The 18,253-nt window shown below is 45.3% G+C and overlaps 1 protein-coding gene across 7 annotated transcripts in view; it reads right to left on the minus strand.

Moving 5' to 3' along the window:
• Positions 1-18,253, minus strand: part of rpgrip1l (RPGRIP1 like) — a 385,377-nt gene that overhangs the window by 297,272 nt on the left and 69,852 nt on the right. For all 7 annotated transcript variants that reach the window (XM_072518258.1, XM_072518259.1, XM_072518256.1 and 4 more), the window contains 2 exons: positions 13,816-13,960; positions 6,598-6,896 (listed from right to left, as the gene is read on the minus strand). In XM_072518258.1, coding sequence (XP_072374359.1) covers positions 6,598-6,896; positions 13,816-13,960 — 444 coding nt within the window. The remainder of the gene's footprint in view (positions 1-6,597; positions 6,897-13,815; positions 13,961-18,253) is intronic.

Raw genomic sequence — 18,253 nt, forward strand, 5'->3', positions numbered from 1 at the left:
TATACTGCACACCAGCAGATCCAGCAACAAATTGATTGAATTATCTGCAAGGGGAAATCTGAAAATCAAGTTTTTGTGGTAGCAATGGAGCAGAATTCAGAAATAGGAGGGAACCAGGAGTGTTGTAAAAATCTGATTCCATAATTCATGTGTTCCAGAGGTATAACTTTTAGTTTTAGGAATTAAAGTGTTAAATGTCAGGCAAGTAGGGTCGAGAAACTGGTCAATAGACTTTGGTTCATTACATTTCAAAAGGTAACTACTGTTTGGTCAATAATAACATATGAATTTAAGAAATAGGAGCAGAAGTAGGCCATTTTAGCCTTCAAGCCCACTCTGCCATTCAATGAGATCATGGCTGATCTTCTACTTCAGCACCATTTTGCTTCACTGTCCCCATATCCCTTGAGGTTTTAATATGCAGTAATCTATCAATCTCAGTCTTATAAACAATTGAGTGTCCACAGCCATCTAAGGCAGAGAATTATTTTATTAATGTTTTTATTGGCATTCTCATTCTACAAAGTGGAACTTGTGTCCGACATTTACAATTTATACAGTTTCTTATGTACATACATATTCCTCGATATATCTTCTCCCCCTCCCTGGTATCCCCCTCTTCCACCCTGGGTGTCCTATTGCTGAGTTCCTGGTCTCCCTTTTTCCTCCCCTTCCCTTTTTCCCCTCCTTCTGCGGTTTTTGTTGCAGGCCTTGTGGGTGGGGGGGGTGGGGGGGGGGGGGGGGGGGGGGGGGAGAGAAGGTGCTTCCTGCCCTCTCCTCCTCTATGCTCCCTGTGGTTCCCCTTGGTTTCCTCCTCATTTCTTCCCCCCTTCTCTTCCCTCCCCTTTTGTATCTCCAAGTGTTGTGTGTTCTTGACTGCTCTCCCCCGTCTCTCCCTCTTTCCCTAGTCGCTGTTGGCCTCAAACAGGTCCTGGAACAGGCCAACGAATTGCCCCCATGCTTTGTGGAAGGCCTTATCCGACTGCCGGATGGTGCACTTGATTTTCTGCCGGTGAAGAAATTCTGTCAAGTCTGCCAGCCAGTCTGCAGCTGTGGGTGATGCTGCTGATCACCAGCCGAGCTGGATTTTCCGGCATGCGATTAAGGAAGCAAAAGCAATGGCGTCAGTCCTCTTCCCCATGTGTAGCTCCGGCTGTTCCGCTACCCTGAAGACTGCCACTCTTGGGCATGGCTCCACCATTACCCCCACGACCTTGGACATTGCCTCGAAGAAGGCTGTCCAGCATCCCACAACTCTGGGGCAACCCAGAACATGTGGGCATGGCTGTCTGGGCCTCCTTGTTCACATTTATCTTCCACCTCTGGGAAGAACCTGTTCATTTGGGTTCTGGTTAGGTGCGCTCTGTGCACCACTTTAAACTGCATGAAGCTGAGCCCTGCGCAGGGGAAGGTGGAGTTGGCTCTGCTCAGTGCTTCGCTCAGTGTCCCCAGCCCACTTCCGTTCCCAGTTCGTCCCCCCATTTTCGTCTGGCTTCGTCCCGTGGTAGTCTCGTTCTGAAGGTTGTCCATAAATGTCCCCACAGTTCCCTTTCTCCATACTGTCTGCATCCAGCAGTTCCTCCAGCATTGTGTCTCTCTGGGCCCTAAGGTACCTCATTGTCTCCTTCTGGAGATATGTTTTGATTTGTAAATTTCGGAGTTCCTTTCCATTCGGTAGCTCCAGTCTCTCTGTCAGCTCGTCCAGGGCTGCGAGTCTGCCCCCATGTAGAAGACGATGATCGCTAGCGTCCCCCAATCCTGTCTCCACTTCTTAAAAGTGGTGTCTGGTATGGCTGGTGGGAATTTGTGGTTACCACAGATGGGGGCCGTGGTGGACACCTCGGTTAAGCTCATCTGGTTATAAGTTTTTCGTGTAGCTACCACCACTGGGCTGGACGTGTACTTTGCCGGGGAGGGGATGGGAGCGCTGTCGTGGCTAGAGCTCAGCGGGCGTTTGTTCCCATACAAGAGGACTCCTCCATCTTCACCTATCCTTTGCTCGGCTCCCTTACCCATTCCATCACTCTCCCAGCTGTGGCTGCCCAATGGTAGTATTGCAAGTTCGAAAGGGCCAGGCCCCATGTTTCTTCTCCTCTGCAGTGTAGTGCTGGGGATTCTTTGATTCTTCACACCCACCCTCCACACACACACATACACACACAAACAGCATAATCATTTTATGTATTCCTTGGAGAAAGGCCTTGAGAATGAAGATCGGTGTGGATCTAAACAAGAAGAAGAACGGTGGTAGTACGTTCACCCTCCCTACGAGAGAGAGCAGGAGTACCTCCCATCTCTGTAGGTCTTTTTTTTTTTACTTCGTCCGCCAGACTAGTCAGATTCCACTTGTGGGTCCATGTCCAGTCGTGAGCTACCTTGATCCCCAGGTAGCTGAATTTGTTTTGGGCTAGTTTGAATGGTAGACCCTCCAGCTCCGTCCTTACCCTGTTCGGGTTCATCGGGGATACCTCGTTCTTGCCCAATGAATTGTTAGCCCGAGAAGGCTCCGAACTCCTCCAAGAGCTTCATGATGTCCTTCAAGCCGTTCTGTAGGTCTGAGATATAGAGGAGCAGGTCATCCACATAGAGTGAGACTTTGTGCTCGCTGCCTCCTCTTCGGATTGCAGAGCGATCGGCAGGGGTTCAATTGCCAGGGCGAACAAGAGCGGGGACAGAGGGCATCCCTGCCTCGTGTCTCTGTGCAACTGGAAGTATTCAGAGCTGGTGGTGTTCGTCCGACCGCTCGCCTTGGGGGCGTTGTACAATTATTTCATTCACGAGGTGAATCCTGTCCCTAGGCCAAATCGCTTCAGTACCTGTACTTCCATTTGACTCTGTCGAAGGCCTTTTCTGCATCCAGGGAGATGATCACGCCCTGGATGGGGTCAGTATCACGTTCAGCAGCCATCAGATGTTCGCAGTTAGCTATCTACCCTTGACAAAGCCCATCTGGTCCTCTCCGACCACTTCTGGTAAAGTTTTCCAGTCTCTTGGCCAGGACTTTCGCACGTACATTTGCATCCACATTAAGCAGCGAAATGGGTCTATATGATCCTCATTCTGTCGGGTCTTTGTCTTTCTTGATATGAGCAATAATGTTGCCTGTACTTCGTATAGGGGACAGAATGCCACTTGCTAGCGAGTCTGCAAACTCTCCCATAGATGTGGTGCAAAGCTTTGATGGACGAACGAGAATTACTTCTCACCAGTGTGTAGGAACCGCCATGGGTCCATTGCCCCCATCTGCTCCCAGTTTCCTAGCCATGCCTGTCTTTTTCCCTGTTCTGGGGTTTGATCGGTCTGGCAATGGGTCTTGTACACAGTTAAAGTCCCCCCCACCTCCATAATCAGTTGGTGTGTATTGATGTCAGAGACTTTTGCCATGGTCTTCTTTATAAAATCTGTGTTGTACCAGTTGGGCACATATACGTTGCCCAAGACTACCGGTGCCCCGTCTAGCACACCGCTGACAATGATGTACCGTCCCCCTGGGTCCGTGACCATCCTTGTAGCCGTAAACACCATTCTCTATTTATCTAGATAGATACACCCCTAGCCCTGGTACCATAACATGAATGGTACATCTGTCCCACCCAGCCCCTTCTTAACCGCAGTCAGTCCTTCTCCCTCAGGTGTGCCTCTTGGAGGAAGACTATGTCGGCTTTCAAATGGATGAAGAATCTGGATCTTTTCACTGGGCCGTTAAGTTCCCGGACGTTCCAGATGATAATCCTGGTGGGGAGGATTTTTCCACCCCTTCTTGCGGGATGCTGTTCCTATTTTCTCCCTTTCTTAATTGTGGATGAAATAAGTCCGAATTTTCGGTCTAAATTTGGCTAAAAGTGCCTATTTGGAGAATGTGCGACTGCTCAGCACATCCCCGTCACCAGAAGTCACCTTACTGAAATCTTGCTCTTCACAGCCCCTCTCTCCTCGCTGAAGGCTCGCTCTTTATATCCCGCCCTCCTCACTGATGTCTCACTCTTTATGCCGCACTTTCCTCGCCGAGGTCTTGCTCTTTACAACACAGCTGAAGTTTCAATCTTTACAGCCCCTGTGAAGTCTCACTCTTTACAGCCCCACTTCAGTCTGACTCCTTACAGTCCCACTCTCCTCGCTGAAGTCTCACTCTTTACAGCCTCGCTCTCCCTGCTATAGTATCGCTTTTTGCAGCCACATTCTCCCCGCTGAAGTCTCACTCTTTGCAGCCCCACTCTCCTCATTGATTTCTCACTCTTTATGCTCTACTTTCCTCACTGATGTCTCATTCTTTATGCCCCACTTTCCTCGCTGAAGTCTTGCTCTTTACCACCCCACTGAAGTTTCAATCTTTACAGCCCCGGTGAAGTCTCACTCCTTACAGCCCACTTCAGTCTGGCTCCTTACAGTCCCACTCTCCTCGCTGAAATCTCGCTCTTTACAGCCTCACTCTCCCCGCTGAAGTCTCGCTCTTTACAGCCCCTCTGTCCTTGCTGATGTTACACTCTTTATCATAGAATTTACAGTGCAGAAGGAGGCCATTCGGCCCATCGAGTCTGCACCGGCTCTTGGAAAGAGCACCCTACCCAAGGTCAACACCTCCACCCTATTCCCATAACCCAGTAACCCCACCCAACACTAAGGGCAATGTTTTGGACACTAAGGGCAATTTATCATGGCCAATCCACCTAACCTGCACCTCTTTGGACTGTGGGAGGAAACCGGATCACCCGGATGAAACCCACGCACACACGGGGAGGATGTGCAGATTCCGCACAGACAGTGACCCAAGCCGGAATCGAACCTGGGACCCTGGAGCTGTGAAGCAATTGTGCTATCCACAATGCTACTGTGCTCCCCATTATACACCACTGTTTTCGCTGAAGTCTCGCTCTTTACAGCCCTGTTCCATTCACTGTTGTTTTGTTCTTTATACATTGCTCTCCTCACTGAAGTCTCACTCTTTATACACAATAAGATATCGACTTCATAATAAAGCACTGGTTATTGGATTTAGGGATCTGCTGCAATTCTAATTTCCTATAATCAGTTACTTGCTCAGTTTTGATATTATTCCATAAATTTATTGATCATCAAGAGGGTGATGTAGCAATTCCCTTGGCCTCTACTGCCAGTTTTCTCATTACTAGATGACAAAATATTTCAGGTAACCTAAAGAAGGGAATAGCTAACATTTTATTCCACATCCTGCCTAGATTTTACAGGTTCCCATTATAACTTCTTTGTAGCAATCATTTCACCTATTAACAATGAATAACCAGTAGAAGTCGAAGGATGAGATATTTAACTCTAAGACATCATAGTTTAAGTTAGGCACTGAAAATTTGATTTATTTTGATGTTCAGGAGTGAATTTGGAGACTATTAGAAATTGTTTCTTTTTGTGCTGTTCCCTATCAAAAGATTAAAATTTTTGGCTGTGAAGCAATCAGAAATATATAATTTGTGCTGTCATGGTATAAATATTGACCCTTAGACCATGGCCGGGATTCTCCGACCCGGCGCCGGGTTGGAGAATCCCGGGGTGGAGTGAGAATTGCGCCCCGCCGCTCCTCTCAATTCTCTGCTGCTGATTCTCGGGCGCCTGCGGGATTCCCGCCGCGCCTGTCGGGGGCCGTTGACAGCGCCCCCCCCCCCCCGGCGACTCTCCGGGCCCCAACAGGCCGAGGAGTTTGGCCAAGTCCCATCGGCGTGGGTTACTCAGGTCCCACACGGCGGGACCTGGAAGGTGAGTGTGCGGGGGCTGTCCTGGAGGGGTGATGGGGGGATCCGACCCCAGGGGGGGGGGGGCATGGTGGCCTGGCCCACAATCGGGGCCTACCGATCGGCAGGGGGGGGGCCTGGTTCCGCGGGGGCCTACTTTATTCCGCGCTGGGCCCCTGTAGGGCACAGTCATATTACCCAGCGGCCGGCGCGGAGAAGGGAACCGCTGCGCATGCGTGGAATCACGCCGGCCGTCCCGCACATGCGCAAACTCGCGCCAGCTGGAACTGCGGGGACCACTCTGGCGTCAATCTAGCCCCCTAGGAAGGGGAGCATTCCCCATTATCGGGGACCGTTGATGCCGGAGTGGTTGGCGTCGCTTTTCACGCCGGCGTGGGAACATAGACCCATTATTAGAGAATCCCGCCCATTGTCTCTGTAATGTGCAGGAATTTGCAAACGAATGGTAGAGGAGGTAAGTGGTGTGAAACATAAAACATCAGAGCTACTTGGAATCTTGAACAGTGTTCTTAGCTAGGGGTTGCATTGGTGAAACAAATAAGCATAATTTCTTGTTAAAGTAGCATTATTATTGAACAATAAGAAGGGAAAAAGGCTACATTTCAAACAATTACATTTTTGACTAAATATTGAAATTTATACATTGAATCTGAACATCTTATCAATTAATAGTGCGAGAAAGATATGCCAGCAAATAGGCTTCAATTAACTCTTAACCATCAAAAATATGGCCAACTGCATGCCACTGTAAGTTTAATAAGCATGCTGATTAAAAATTGCATTGAATGACATCTTCAGGTAAACGTCATTCAAAATGCTAGAGTACGGTATATCAAAAAACTGAGAAATATATATTTCCAGCGATGTTTAGTACCTTTTTTAAGATTCTCTTGTACAAAGGCAACTTCATGAACTTTTCTAAGGCCAGTGTTTATACGTGATTGTACATAACTGTATGGTGTGTTTCTACGGCCTTGCACTTGTAGCTGCTGTTTAGCAGCTACCAGTCGATTTCTCAGCCCTTCATTCTGCTTCTCCAGTTCACAAACTCTTTCCTGTAGTTCCTCAATCATCTCTTCCATCTCAATGTCCCTGCCTATCCGCTTGGTGCCGCCACTCTCCATCTCAGACCTCTTCTTGTCATTTACAAGCCTAATTAGCTTGGTAGCCATCCTGACAGAACAGGAAAAGAATATGAAAAGTCAGCAAAACTATTTTGTTGAAAAGGGCATAAACACTGCTAAAGACTCTAGTGTGGAACATGAATAATACATTTCAGGTTTTAAAATAACTATTACTGCCTGTGAAAAGTGCTTTGAAGTTAATCAAAACCATAGAAGCGCAATCTGCTTTATAACACTGACAAATCACAGTTTCCTAGGGCTTATCATTCTAGCTCGCTGCACAGGCAACACATTCTTACTCCATATGTTTGATGAATAACAAATCAAAGGAAGTTATATATGGAGCACACCATACGTTGCTAAGAATAGTTCCAAGGAGTGGGTGTTGAGGAATGCAAGGTTTAAATCTCATACCTTAACATTGTGTTTGCCCCCTTTACTGTGCCACATACAGTGTCAAGAATTTTGGACTTTAAAACCTCACAAGCATCTGATGCCACAAAGTTTAGGTGGTCCTTAATAAAACCCAAGTAATATGGAACACATTATTAATTATAAGTTCCTATCTTTAGCTTTGCTTTGCAACCTTAAATGAAACAATTGAAAGAGTAGATTTGAACAAATAATGACTTTCAGACACAGTTTGATTTTAAATTCAAGACAGGCCATCATGGTTTTCATCTTTTTTTAAAATACCCTCAGAATTTACTGTTGGCATTTGATCAACTGTACCTTTGATTTCATCCAGTTTTGATGTGAAATACTAACTGGGAACAAAAGTCTATCAAAGGGCACATGAGGGTGATGTAATAATATAGAGTAACAGAAAACATGCATATCAGTGAATGGAAAACACTTGGCACACAAAGAAAGGAAAGGTGGCTTTGATGAATAGGACAAGTTGCAGACCCTACAAAATTGGTTGAACATCTCCAACACCAAGATTTTGTGCCTGGTTAATAACAAGCCCTGCATTTTGCACTGGGTTTGTCACATGCATAAAACAATGTATCCGTTTATTTGTTTAAGGTGGGTGATTTGCTATGATGTGGTGTATGTCAAGTGCCGGATTTAAGTGGGAAACAGTGAAACCAAATATTTTTATAAACATCAGAGGAGATAGAAGGAAAACATATGTTGAATTACCTCCAAACATCAACTAAATTTGAAACAAAAAATAATTAAACACTTCCTCTTTTTGGAAAGATGTTTTTTGTAAGGATAGTCAGGTAGCTTGTCGATGTAAGGAACTTCAAGATAAATGCTTGGGTAATGGAAATTTCAGTTCACAGGATTAGAGAAAATGTATTGGACTTTTTACTAGTGTTTAACTCCTTGGACACTGTTCACAGCTAATAAACCCAGCAAAACATGTTATTATCTGTAAAGAGGTTAACTAAAGATACAACAGCTTTCTTAACGGGTGGCACGGTAGCACAGTGGTTAGCACTGTTGCTTCACAACGTCAGGGACCCAGGTGTTATTCCCAGCTTGGGTCACTGTCTGTGTGAAGTCTGCACATTCTCCCTGTGTCTGCGTGGGTTTCCTCTGGGCGCTACGGTTTTCTCCCACAAATCTCGAAAGGCCCGCTTGTTAGGTGAATTGGACTTTCTGAATTCTCCCTCAGTGTACCCGAACAGGTGCCGGAGTGTGGCCTCGGTAACCTCATTGCCGTGTTAGCCTACCTGTGACACTAATAAAGATTATTATGATTAATGTAATGTTATTGATTGACATTGAGCATGATTTTCCTTTGTAGCTGTTGAATCTCCCGTGGCATTGTTGATTGTCCTCAGGAGGATTATGATGCTTATAGCACGTATAAAATAATATCAGGCAGTGATTTCATTGAATGATAGCCCGTAACTTCCACAAAACAGCAACCTCCGTCAGATTGCCACTCTCGAAGGACTTACCCACGCTGAGATTCCAAAGCCCCTGTCTCACCGAATAGTCCTCACGTAGCAGGGTGAGATAGGAGCAGCGAAGCGGCTCCGGCTGCATTGGTGTGGAGTAACTATTGTGCAGAGAGGTAAGAAACACCCCCTGTTTACAGGAGGGGGAAGGGCTGTGTGTGTGAGGGGTGTCCCGTACAAGGCTGGGTTTACACAGATACTCTGGAGTTAGAAGTGATATTTTTCCCTTATAACTCTTTGAGAATAACTATCAGGGTAAATCTGGTAGAACCATCCGAAGTCAGTGTTTGAAATCACTTGTGTCAGATGGTTCCCAGCCCAGCGCAATTGTCCAGAGGAAGTTAACTTCTCTGAGCAATTGCTGGGTAAACCCTTATATGGGAACTTCCGAGAGGGATTCCCCAGCACATCATTGGGGTACCCCCTAAATGCGACACTGGGAAACTGGGAAGTTATGCACCAATATCTTTTAATATCATTTTTGGATTTTTTGGGGGGATATTTTTTCGGATTAACAGATTAAGCTAAACAATTCGTTCACAATATTAGAGAAACTGCAAATTTGTGACCTTCATTGTATACTTATTTCTTTATCTATATATTTCATTTTCATTCCCTCCCATTTTTTAAGCTGACTACATACAGCAAGAAGGTTCTGAATTTTACTAACCCCTCAGAGGCGGGTAGAATGCGTGTTCAATTGGCTCCCGGACCTTGTCCCACTGATAGGGCATTTAATGATGGCGAGACCAGAAGTGGACAGGCTGCCTTCTCCAAGGAAGTGGACAGCCAATGTGCATAAATATAAGCTAATTTAGGGGCCATTTTATGGTGCCATTGACATTTCGTGAAAAGTGGGGCAATCCCGTGCAATGTGAGGAGGGAAGGTAGCCCCCGATTTCGCCAGTAGGGTTTCCCTCCAGCACTTGGCTCTTTATGTGTTTTAAAGATATTTTTTGCCTACCTGCCTCAGCAGTGGTCTGATTGGACAGTAGCTCTTTGGGCGGCTGCCCATACAATTCAGAGAAAAGCCCCATCACCCTCTGTGTGTTATGGCGATACAAATTTCCATCCATTGTTGAATCATCCACTCAATTGGTCAAAGTGTGCAATATGCATTATTTGGAGACAGATACTTGCACGTTAACTTGTGTGTGGATTTTCCCATAACCGCCAGTCATTCCGTCAGCAAAGAGCTGGTGGAAACCCAAGAGAGATAGCATAGCTGCTGCTTATATATTGTTTCTCTAATGTTTCCACTGCTCTTTTTGCCAAAATGATTGGAGGAGATTGGGGGAGCCCCCAAGTGAATGCTGTCCCACAGTGGTTAGCGATACTGTGGAGAGAGAATGGAATTTAGTTGGGAACTGGAATGGGCACTCTAGAGTTTAACAGTACTGCAGCAGAACTGCTGAATTTTGGGACAATTGGACCCTTCAATCCTGAACAACCGTGCATTGTGAACCCTGGATTTGGCAGGACTGTGTGTGTGTGTGGTTGGGGGGAGTGGGGGGGGGAGATTGGGTAGAGGGGTCCCATGACTAACAGCACAGATTTTGTTATTTTCTAAAGAATCTCCATTAACATTGAATGTGACTATTTCTGATAAGCTCTTGAGGACGTATCTTGCTATGTCTCTGTCTAAATAATTAAGTGTTGCCCACACTCTCTCTCACACACACACCTCTAAGAAAATCTTAATATGCTGATTACTATATGCAAAATACAGGGGGGGTGTAGCCACCTAAAATGGATGATTCCCGAGTAAAATGGTCAAACCCCGATCTAAAATGGCGAACGAAAGAGGCTGATGGGAAAATCAGCCAACAGGACTCAAACAGACAGCTTCAGGCAAAACAGTGTATTCGGCTCTGGGGAAGTCGGCCCAGACCGATACCTGCACCCATTAACAGCACATCAACCCAGCCATCTGCATACTAAGCAGCCATCCCCGGGAACAATTGCTACACATTAGCAACATAAAGCCGATCCAGACTTTTTGGCGCCAGCACTGGCTGAGACAAAGAAAGGTGGACGACCACCCCCCGATCAAGAAATCGCCCCATTATTGGAGCATATCGAACCCAGTGATTGGGACCAAGTCAAATCACTTGGAACCAGGGTCAAGGTCCGCCCCGAGAGGCGGGAAGACCCTGGGAACTATAAAAATAGGGGCCAAGTTCAGATCGACCCTTCTTCTCCTACTCACAACCTTCGAGACCCTTTGACGAAGAAACAAGTAAGTGTTACTCCAGCGATCGCTACCAGATAGGTGTTCCAGACTATCGACCTGTACCAGCCTTTTTGAATCCCGCAGGCCAGACCCAATTCGATAGACCATTCATTTCCCTGACCTGGTGGGCCATCATCAAAGTTAAGTATTGGCCTTTAGTGGTAGGTAATAGTCTAGAAGTAGGATTATTGTATAAGTATCTATTGCTGTATATAATAAATGATTGTTGATTTAACTTTTACTAACCGGTGTGCTGCATTATTAATCATTACTTGAGCTTGAACCACGTGGCAGTATCAGAAAGATACCTGGCGACTCGTGAGCAAAGGTGACAGAATTAGAGCTAATAAAACTAAGGCTAATAAGAGCAACGGGGGTAATTAGTTTAGAAAAGACACCGGGGCGAGATTCTCCGACCCCCCCGCCGGGTCGGAGAATCGCTGGGGGATGGTGTAAATCCCGCCCCCGCTGGTTGCCGAATTCTCCACCACCGGATATTCGGCGGGGGCGGGAATCGCACCGCGCCGGTTGGCGGCCCCCCCCCCCCCCACCCCCACCCCCCGCGATTCTCCGGCCCGGATGGGCCGAAGTCCCGCCGCTAAAATGCCTGTCCCGCCGGCGTAAATTATACCACCTACCTAACCAGCGGGACAAGGCGGTGCGGGCGGGCTCTGGGGGGGGGTGGCGCGGGGCGCTCTGGCCCCGGGGGGTGCCCCCGCGGTGGCCTGGCCCACGTTCGGGGCCCACAGATCCACGGGCAGGCCTGTGCAGTGGGGGCACTCTTTCCCTTCCGCCTTCGCCACGGTCTCCACCATGGCGGAGGCGGAAGAGACTCCCTCCACTGCGCATGCGCGGGAATGCAGTCAGCGGCCGCTGACGCTCCCGCGCATGCGCCGCCTGGAGATGTCATTTCCACGCCAGCTGGCGGGGCACCAAAGGCCTTTTCCGCCAGCTGGCGGGGCGGAAATTCGTCCGGCGCGAGCCTAGCCCTTCAAGGTTGGGGCTCGGCCCCCAAAGATGCGGAGCATTACGCACCTTTGGGGCAGCGCGATGACCGACTGATTTGCGCCGTTTTGGGCGCCTGTCGGCGGACATCGCGCCGTTTCCGTAGAATTTCGCCCTATATTTCCACTCAACTTCTTTCAATACTGTGCTCGATCTCATATGTGTTACTGATTAGCACTTTCATATTGTCAGAGTTAAAGGTCATAATCTAATCAATTTTTTGTAATCACCTTCCAAATCCCCAACTTCTATCACCTAGAACGACAAGTACAGCTGACACGTGGGAACACCACCACCTGTAAGTTTCCTTTCACGTCACCCTGACTTGGATCTATATGGTCTCTTCTTTATGGTCGCTGGGTTGAAATCCTGGAACTCCCTTCTGAACTGCACTCCGGGGATACCTACACTTCACAGCAGTTGTTCAAGCTGGTGGTCTCAACGGCAATGAGGGATGTGTAATAAATGCTGTCCTAGCCAGTGATGCCCGCATCCCATGAAAATATTTTAAAAATGGTTCAAATGAGAGACTCTTTATACCCAATTATTTTTTAATAATAGAAGTAGCAATGATGTAATAATTAGTTTTCTTCCAAATTCAAATAACTTGATATTATTTGGTACAAGAGTCCAATCTTTTAACTTAGGACACAGTACGATCTCTGCCTCTCTTAATGAGAACACAAGAACGTAGAAAATAGGGGCAGAAAAGGCCATTTGGCCCCTTCAGCCAGCTCCACCAGACAAGATGATCATGGCTGATCTGATTATGGCCTCCATCGTGCCTGCACTCCATAACCCTCGACTCCCTTGTAGATCAAAAATCTGTCAACTCAGCCAGGCTGGGAAAGAGTCACACATGCATGATTTGGATTTTTTATATTGGTCAGGCACATGCATATGACCGATGTGACTTGGAGCTGAAGACAAAGACCCCATTCTGCCTGCACAAAAAGCGAAAACTCAAAAAGGGTGCAAAAACCATGGGCGAAGCGGGAGAGGCAGGGAGAGGTTTAAAAAAAAAGCAGGAGAGGATGCTGAGAGAAGTTAAAAATGAAGTTCCCAGTCGGGGAAGAAGGCTGAGAAAATTGGTGTTGTGCCTCAAATTTAGTATAGTGGTGTGCCATGACATATAAAAGACTGGGATCCACTGCTGTCGGGTAGCAAATTCCAAAGATTTAAGACCGTCAGGGAAGAGATTCCTCACCTCAATCTTAAATGGGAAACCCCTTATTTTGAAACTGTGTCCCCAGTTCTAGATTTGCCCACAAGGGGAAAAATCCTCTCAACATCTACCCTGTCAAGACCCTTTGCACCTTATATCTTTCAATAATATCACATCTCATTCATCTAAACTCCAATGTGTATAAGCCCAACCAGCTCAACAATTCTTATTTCGTCCGAGGGATCAACCCAGTAAACAGTCTTCGAACTGCATTCAATGCAGTTATGACCATCTTAAGGAAACCAAACTCTCGGTGTGGATTCACAAATACCTATGCACAGCTGTAGCAAGGTTTCCCTACTTTTATATTCCACTCACCTTGAAATCAAGGCCAATCTTTCATTATAAAAATAAAAAATATCTGTCTTGCTGTTTGGATCTTCAAAAACTATTGTCTAATGTGTTACATTTTCAAGAAAACAACTGAGCATAATTATCATTTAAAAGCTTTACTTTTGCAACTTCAACTGTCATAATATTTCCCTCCCATTTTTTTCTGAAAAGCACATATTTAGCATTTGTTACAGAGCTAATGGGAGGGAAAAGAGCATTTTGATCAACAATGAATGAAATTAACAGGACTTTCAACCTTTTAATTTTATCCTCTTGTTTTCGTGCATGCTGTTTGAGTAAAAGATTTTCATCATGTAGCCGAAGAAAGCGATCTTCTAGCTCTTCACGGCAGATGCGAGACACTGCTTGACGAGCTCTAGTGTTCTGTGCACTAGATGATTCTGTGGTTAGAAATAGATATTGAGTCACATACTTATAATTACACATTGCGCAATAGAGCAGCTGATTTACTAACAACACTCAATTTCAATATTTTTAAATTAACACAGGTGTGGTCTAATTGAGAGACTCCCATGGTAGTTTGTATTTTTTCATGGTTGTCTCGGACTTCGATGGTCTGGTTTTGCTTTGGTGATTCCTTGTATGTTACTCCAATTAATAGAATAATAAAGGGAAAAATGCACAAAATGATCCAGTCAATAGGCGTAGTATTGATCCAGCAACCTACTGAAAAATAAAGTCTAATTAATAGTGGAAGCAATGAATCACATTTTGTGTTTTAAACTTTGTAAGGTTTCCAAGGTAAGTCACTGCCACTGTACGCAGAATATTGTATTTGTAATGATTAAATTTTGAGAAAAAACTAAATATCTCAAAAGTATCTTCAGTTTTCCTTTGACACAGAAATTAAAATCAGCAATGCAGCATTGTGCTAAGGTGGTGGCACAACATATGGTGTGGCTGTGTTGCTTTGTAGTAAGTCACCAGGTAACATAAGCGTCTTGTAATTTCCTATCTGTAGTGGTGCCGTTTTGGGATTGGTCTCAATTAGTTTTACTTTAGAGAATGAAAGGAGTTGGGAACACAAACTGAAAAATATTTCGAGGAACCAACCAGGGAACAGGCTATCAGGGCGGCACAGTAGTACAGTGGTTGGCACTGCCGTAGCACAGTGCCGAGGATCTAGGTTCAATCCCGGCCCCAGGTCACTGTCTGTGTGGAGTTTGCACATTCTTCCAGTGTCTGCGTGGGTCTCACCCCCATAACCCAAAGAAGTGCAGGGTAGGTGGATTGGCCATGCTAAATTGCCCCTTAATTGGAAAAAAATAAATTGGGTACTTTAAATGTATATTTAAAAAAAGTATTTAGATGAGCACTTGAAATGCCACAGCATTCAAGGCTATGTGCCAAATGCTGGAAAATGGATAAAGTAGATAGGTTTGTGATGGACGCGATGGGCCAAAGGACCTCTTTCCGTGCTGTAAAACCTGTATGACTCATTTGCACTCGGCAAGTTCCACAAACAGTGGTAAGATAATGACCAGATAATCTACTTTTTCTTCATACATGAATAGGGAGGAAATCGAGGGATACGGACCGAGTCAGAGCAGAAGTTTTTTTTTTTAGTTAGGGCAACATGATCAGCACAGGCTTAGAGGGCTGTTCCTGTGCTGTACTTTTCTTTGTTCTATGTTATTCTTTATCCTAGATTTGGTATTGTACAATGAGAAGAGGTTAATTAATTTTTGTATTCATCCAAGGAATGTGGCCTTCGCTAGCTAGGCCAGCATTCATTACCCATCCCTAATTGCACTTGAGAAGGTGGTGGTGAGCTGCCTTCTTGAACCCTTGATTCCCTCTTAGGGAATAGTGACAACAACTTTTTTTTAAATTTCCAATTAAGGGGCAATTTAGTGTGGCCAATCCAATTATCCTGCACATCTTTGGGTTGTGGGGTGAGACCCACGCAGATACGGGGAGAATGTGCAAACTCCACAAGGACAGTGACCCGGGGCTGGGATTGAACCCTGGTCCTTGGCGCCGATAACCACTGCGCCACCATGCTGCCCCTGAGTGACCATAACATCATCAAATTTTTCATTAGGATGGAAAGTTCAATAGTCCAATTCAAAACTAAGTTCCAAAATATAAACAAAGGAAAAAAACGAAGGTATGAGCAATAAAGTTTCTACAATTGATTGGGGAACTTCATTAAAAGACTTGACAGTGGATAGGCAATGTCTAATATTTAAGGAACGAAAGCATGCATTGCAACAGTTATTCATTCCTTTCTGGTGCAAAAATACTACAGAAAAAGCAGCCCCACCATGGCAAACAAAATCAATTAAGGATAGTATTGGGTCAAAAGAGGAACCATATAGAGTTGCTTGAAAAAATAGTAAGCCCGAGATTGGGGGCAGTTTAGAATGCTCAAAGGAGGACAATGGGCAGGATTCTCCGGCTACACTCCCATGGCGACCGGAGAATCCCGGCCGAGGTCAATGGACTTCTCTTTTGTCTACGTCTTGCCCGTGGCGATCTTGCGGCGGGCAGGGTGGAAGAATCCAGCCCAAAGAGATTGATCAAGAGGGAAAAATTAGAGATTTTTTTTTCAATTCATTCATGGGACGTGGGTGTCGCAGGCTATGCCAGCATTTATTGCCCATCCCTAATTCCCCATAAGGGGACAGTTAAGAGTCAACCACACTGCTGTGGGTCTGGAGTCACGTGTAGGCCAGATGAGGTAAGGATGGCAGATTTCATTCCCTAAAGGATATTAGTGAACCAGATGGGTTTTTAGGACAATTGACAATGGTTTCATGGCCATCATTTGACTTCCAATTCCAGATTTTTATTGAATTCAAATTTAGTGTAGCCAATGCCGTGGCGGGAATTGAACCTGTGTCCCCAGAGCAATGCTCTGGGTCTTTAGTTTACTAGTCCAGTGACAATACCACTACGCTACCGCATGAAAGTGAACTTACAAGGAAATAAGCGGACTGTAAAAGCTTTTAAATGTATATAAAAAGATGAGTGAAGGCAAATGTAGGTCCCTTAAAGTCTGAAATGGGAGAATTTAGAATCTGAAACAAGGAAACAAGGTGATGCAATTAAACAACTTCTTCAGTTCGGTCTTCACTGAAGAAGACACAAATAACTTTGCAGAAAAGCTGGGGAGCCAAGGGTCGAGTAAGAAAGAGAAATTGAAGGAAATTCTAATTAGTGAAAAACAATGCTGGGGAAATTAATGCGACTGAATGCTTATAAATCCCCAGGGCCTTATAATCTACATCTCAAATGGATGGGTTAGCGTTATCTTCCAAAATGCTGTAGATTCTGGGACAGTCCCAGCAGATTAGAGGGTGGCAAATGTAACCCTGCAATTTAAAAAAAAGAGGAAGAAAACTGGGAATTATAGAACAAATAGCCTAACATCAGCATTAGGGAAAATGCTGGAGTTTATTATAAAGGATGTGATAACAGAACACTTATAAACTATCAATGGGATTCGACAAAGTAAACACAGATTTATGAAAGGGAAATCATGTTTGATAAACCTACTGGAGTTTTTTGAGGACGTAAGTAGCAGAATAGATAAGGGAGAACCAGTGGATATGCTGTACTTGGATTTTGAGAAAGCTTTTAATAAAGCCTCACGTAAGAGATTAGTGTGCAAAATAAAGCACATAGAATTGGGGAAATATATTGACATGGATTGAGAATTGGTTTGCAGACGGAAACAGGGAATAGGGAACATGGCCTTTTTGGAGTGGGAGGCGGTGACAAGTGGGGTATCGCAGGGACCAGTGCTTAGGCCCCAGCGAGTGATATACATCAAAGATTTGGATGAGGGAACCAAATCTAAGTTTACAGATGACACAAAACTAGGTGAGAATGCAAGTGTTGAGAAGGACGTAGAGGCTTCAAGACAACTTAGACACTTTAAGTGGGCAAATACATGACAGATGCTGTCAATGTGGATAAATATGAAGTTCTCCACTTTGGTAGGAAAATCAGAATGGCAGAGTATTATTTAAATGGTGATAGATTGGGAAATGTTGATGTATGAAGAGACCTTGTACGCCAATCACTGAAAGCAAGCATGCAGTTACAGCAAACTGTCACAAGTATGAAGTTACTGTGAAAAGCCCCTAGTCTGGCCTTCACTGCAAGACAATTTGAGTACAGGAGCAAGGATGTCTTATTGCAGCCGTACGGAGATTTGGTGAGACCGCACCTTGCGTACCGTGTGGAATTCTGGTCTCCTGTTGAAGGGAGAAAGTCCTTGCTATAGAGGAAGTGCAGCAAAGATTCACCAAACTGATTCCTGGGGTGGCAGGATTGTCATACGAAGAGAGATTGGATCGACTAGGCCTGTATTCACTGGGATCATGATGAGTGAGAGGGAATCTCATTGAAACATATAAAATTCTGAGAGCTGAATACAGGGATGCTGTTTATCATGGCTGCAGGGTCTCAGACAAGGGGGTCACAGTCTCAGGATATGGGGTAGGCTATTTAGGATTAAGATGAGGAGAAATTTCTTCACTCAAGTGGGTGGTGAATCTGTGAAATTCTCTACAACAGAGGTTGTGGAGGCCAAGTCACTTAATATATTTAAGAAGGAAATAGATAGACTTCTTGGTATCAAAAGCGTCAACTAGGTATGGGAGAGCACAGGGGCATGGTGTTGAGATACAGGGTCAACCATGATCATATTGAATAACGGAGCA

Source organism: Scyliorhinus torazame, chromosome 10, assembly GCF_047496885.1.
Source record: "Scyliorhinus torazame isolate Kashiwa2021f chromosome 10, sScyTor2.1, whole genome shotgun sequence".
In the NCBI taxonomy this organism is placed as follows: Eukaryota; Metazoa; Chordata; class Chondrichthyes; order Carcharhiniformes; family Scyliorhinidae; genus Scyliorhinus; species Scyliorhinus torazame.